This window comes from Pipistrellus kuhlii, unplaced genomic scaffold (assembly GCF_014108245.1).
Source record: "Pipistrellus kuhlii isolate mPipKuh1 unplaced genomic scaffold, mPipKuh1.p scaffold_m20_p_9, whole genome shotgun sequence".
In the NCBI taxonomy this organism is placed as follows: Eukaryota; Metazoa; Chordata; class Mammalia; order Chiroptera; family Vespertilionidae; genus Pipistrellus; species Pipistrellus kuhlii.
Genome location: NW_023425595.1, coordinates 28,887,672 through 28,892,221, shown reverse-complemented (window position 1 = coordinate 28,892,221; position 4,550 = coordinate 28,887,672). Strand labels below are relative to the sequence as shown.

The 4,550-nt window shown below is 39.6% G+C and overlaps 1 protein-coding gene across 1 annotated transcript; it reads left to right on the top strand.

The window, feature by feature from the left end:
* The first annotated feature begins 801 nt into the window (after positions 1-801).
* On the top strand, positions 802-1,760 carry LOC118713280 (olfactory receptor 491-like). The gene has a single exon (XM_036427695.1). It carries the CDS (start codon positions 828-830, stop codon positions 1,758-1,760), a length of 933 nt encoding a protein of 310 aa, XP_036283588.1. The 5' UTR covers positions 802-827.
* Positions 1,761-4,550: the final 2,790 nt, after the last annotated feature.

Sequence of the window (4,550 nt, the reverse complement as noted above, 5' to 3'; positions counted from 1 at the left end):
AGCATTTATTATTTCCTAAATATATAAACACTAGTTACTTATGCCCCCAAAGTACAATGAATCGAATGGATTGTGAGGCATTGTTAAAGTTTTGTAGGTAAGTCTTTTTCTTTAGTTGTTAATTAGAGGAGAAAAAGAAGAAAATGCATGCAAAAAGGATTTATAACTCTGTAGACTGTATCTGCAAGAATTTTTATTTAGCTGAAGTTAATGAAAAGATAAGATATGCATAAATAGTGAAATTTTCAGGTAAATTAAGTCCCAATTAAATTAGTTTATAATATTTTAAATTATCATTTTTATTAATTGATTTTTTTAGAGGAAGAGAGGGAGAGAAGGAGTGAGGAAGCAGTGTGTGTGGGGGAGAGAGAGAGAGAGAGAGAGAGAGAGAAACTGATGTGAGAAAAAAGCATCAATCAGTTGCATACAGTATAAGCCCCAACCTAGGATAGAGCCTAACTGGGTAGGTGCCCTGACCAGGACTCGAACCTGCCACCTTCTTGTCTTGGGAGAACACTTCTAAAATAGCCACACCAGTCAGGGCCCTTAAAATTATTTTCACACTTCTATTTTCTCATTCTGGTAAGTATATCTTTCTTTTCTAATTTTCACTGAATGAAAATCAGAACCAACAAAGTTTAATATCCCTGAAATTATTGCCTCACACTACGGTCTTCTCTTATTATTTATCAATAAGCCTGCCTTTGCAGGACTGCCTGCCTCCAAACAGAGGAACTTTGCTGTGTCACAACACAAAACATGGAGAAGCATAAAAAATAAAAAATGAATATTCACATTTCCCTCCACAGGAATAATTCACAGAGGACATGGAAGTTGGAAACCACACCAGTGTGACCGAGTTCATCCTTTTGGGGTTAACAGAAGAATCCACACTTAGTGTCATCTTCTTTGTGATGTTCCTAGGAATCTATGCTGTCACCTTAATGGGCAATGTCAGCATAATCCTGTTAATCAGCAGCAGTCCTCAGCTTCATACCCCAATGTACCTTTTCCTCTGCCATTTGGCCTTTGTTGACATATGGTTATCCTCCTCAGTCACACCCATCATGCTCATGGGCTTCCTGAGGAAAAGAATCTCTCTGTCTGTAGCTGGCTGTGTGGCTCAACTCTGTGCTATGGTCAAGTTTGGGACGACTGATTGCTTTCTACTGGCTGTCATGGCCTATGATCGCTATGTGGCCATCTGCTCCCCACTGCTCTACTCTACCCACATGTCCCCCAGGATCTGCATCCTCTTAGTGGGGATGTGCTACTTGGGTGGATGTGTGAATGCTTGGACATTTACTGGCTGTTTACTGAGTGTGTCTTTCTGTGGACCAAATCAGGTAGATCACTTTTTCTGTGATTTCTCCCCTTTGTTAAAAATTTCCTGCTCCGATATCTCCCTTGTTGAGGTTATCCCTTCCATCTCTTCTGGGTCCATTATTGTGGCCACAGTGTTTGTGATCTCTCTCTCTTACATCTACATCCTCATCACCATCCTGAAAATGCGTTCTGCTGAAGGGCGCCGCAAGGCCTTCTCCACCTGCACCTCCCACCTCACTGCAGTTACTCTGTACTATGGAACTATCACCTTCATCTATGTCCTGCCCAAATCCAGCTACTCAACCGACCAGAACAAAGTGGTGTCTCTGTTCTACACAGTGGTGATCCCCATGTTAAACCCTCTTATCTACAGTCTGAGGAACAGAGATGTGAAAGAGGCCCTGAGAAAGACAACTGTCAGACTGTGTTCTTAGGATCTGTTCTTACCATGTCAGATGAACTGTAATGTTTGGGTTTACCTATATCACTTCGGACCTACTAAATGCTGCCTAACCGATTGCTTAAATTCATACTTCTTCTAACTCTCATCTTATACACTTATAAATCAGTTATTATGGCTGTAGTTATCACTGTTATTAACTCCTGTAGGTGTCAAGTGCTTTTTCATATTTAATTCATTTAGCAAACAATAATTTGCATTTACTGTGTGCCATGCCCTCTTCTAAGCACATTACATATATTAGTTGGTTTATTTTTCACAAAAAACACATGAAGTAGTACTATTATTTCTATTTTACATGTAAATCATTTGGGGCACAGAGACATTAAATAGATTGCTCAAAATCATGCAGCTAAGAGGTTGTGCATCCAGTGTTTGAATCCAGAAAGTCTGGGACCAAAACCACTATACTTTTCAATTTAATTTTCATAGCAGTCTCATGATGCTGGTATTATAAATTTTTTTAATTTACAGTTTAGGATGCTGAGTCTTAGGGAGATCCAGTAGGTTGTCTGAGAGATTCTAGAAAAATCAGTTCCTCTTGTTACATGTATAATACTTAACCTATACTGTGATGCCATGAGCAGTCTAATGATTTTAGCTATTACTGTTCTAGAGGATCTGAGCTTTGCTAATTGGGAAATAATTTGAGTCAAAGACCAGTGACAAACATTAATTTCCATATATGTTTAGATAAATATTAATAGATGGATAGATGGATGCATAGATAGATAGATAGATAGATAGATAAAGATAGATAAACAGAGAGGGAAAGAGGGAGAGAGAGAGAGAGGCAGCTAATCAATGATTCTCTTTCATCATTGATGTTTCTATTTGTCTTTCTCCTTTCTTCTTCTGAAATCAATAAAAACATATTTTAAAAAAAGAAGACATGAGATGATGGTGCATTGGGCTAGTCAGTTGTAGTGTAGTTAGAAATTAACCTATTCAACATATATAGTTTAGGTGAAAGACCAAAAGGATTTGCTGATGGATTAGTATGGGAGGTTAAAAAAAAGTTTAATAATTTGAGGAAATCTCAGAAACTTTTAGTTTTAATTATTCTAAGTGGGTGTGAATGCAATGTCAATAATTAGTTAAGGAAAAGTGATTTTTCTGGTTAGCTATTGCTGCATAACAAGTCACTCAAAACTTACTGCTTAACGGGTTGGGTGTGGCCAGGCCCGGAGCAGCAGCAGCCATGCCCGGAGCAGCCAGGTCGGGAGCAGCAGTGGCCAGGCCCGGAGCAGCTGGTTGTGGAACAGTCCAGAGCAACAGAGGCCAGGCCAGAAGCAGCCAGGCCCGGAACAGCTCGCTCCTCGCCTGCCCCTGCCCCAAGGCTGCCTCTCAGACATGGCTGGAAACTTTTGGGGGAACTTGAGGGTCTGCTGAATCAAATGAGGAAGGCTTAGATCTGGATGTGTTGAGTTAGTATAGCGCTGGGGTGTTGATCTGTGAGTGCCTTGTGTGGGGACTAGATGAGGTTGGTTGATCTATTTGGAAATGTCTTTTGTGTGAAGTGTATCCTTGGGCATGTGGAGTTATTATTGATTTGAGAAAATGCTAAGTAACTGGTTTACTATCTGAAAAATTTAAAGTTCTGAAAGTTTAAGGTCTCTTGCCAAAAAGAGGTTTTAAAGCTAACACCTTAATTTTAATGGAGAAAGGGAATGACAAGCCCTTCCCACCCAGAACAGGTAATCCAATTCCAACCAGCAGCTATGTTTAAACAATGTGTCCATTTACACTTGAATGGCTATACCTTTTGATAGCCTAAGGGCAAGTTTACATGTAAACAAGTTTGCTCTCAATTCCCAGGGCAGAAAAAAAAACAAGGTTTAAAATTATTAGATTTTAAAATTTATTCTTAGAAGTGTAAAAGTTTATTAATTAAAAAAACAACAACAACAAAAAAAGGAGATTGAAAAACCTGATGAACAATAATAGCGGTTCATTGTAGTAGAGTCGGCGATATGGGAGGGGAGTGGACTGACTGTTCTTGGGGGCGGGGGAGGAAGGGAGGGAGGAAGAGACTGAACATAAACTGTGCACCTATGGATGAGGACAATGGGGAGTGGGGAGGGGGCGGAGGGTGGGGTGGGAACCTGGTGGAAGGGGGAAGAAATGAGGAGCCTTTGTAATAATATGAACCTTATGGCTTAAAACAAAATTTTTCTTTTGTATTCCTTTTTTTTTTTTGAGTCAGAAATTCAGGTTGGGCTTGTCTCAGCATTTCTTCTCCACAAGAAATTAACAGGAGTCAATTAGTGATATTGAGGTGCACCTTGGCAAGGACGGTTTGAAATCCTTTCTCTCTCTACATAGTCTTAGAGTCTTTCATAGGTCTTACCGGCAGAGTAGTTGAATTTCTCACCTGGTGGCTCACACTCCAATAGCAAGTGTCCTAAGAGGCTAAAAAAGATTGTTCCCTATGATCTAACCTGAGGAAACCCAGAGCATTGTTTCCATTGTCTTCTATTGGCAATAAAATAATAAATAAAATAAATCACTAAAGCCAGTCCAGATTTAAGGGGAGGGAAATTAGATCACATCTCCCAGTGACAAATGAATAGCCAAGACTTTGGAACCATAATCCCTCTGACCACAATTACTTATCTACTTCCCACATATCAAAATACATTTATTCTTTTCTATATTTCCTCAAAATATTATGCCATTACAGCATTGGCATTGAGTTTATCATCATGAGATCTAGATCAGTCTGGCCTCCCTCTGCAAGACGCAACCAGCCAATCAGATACAG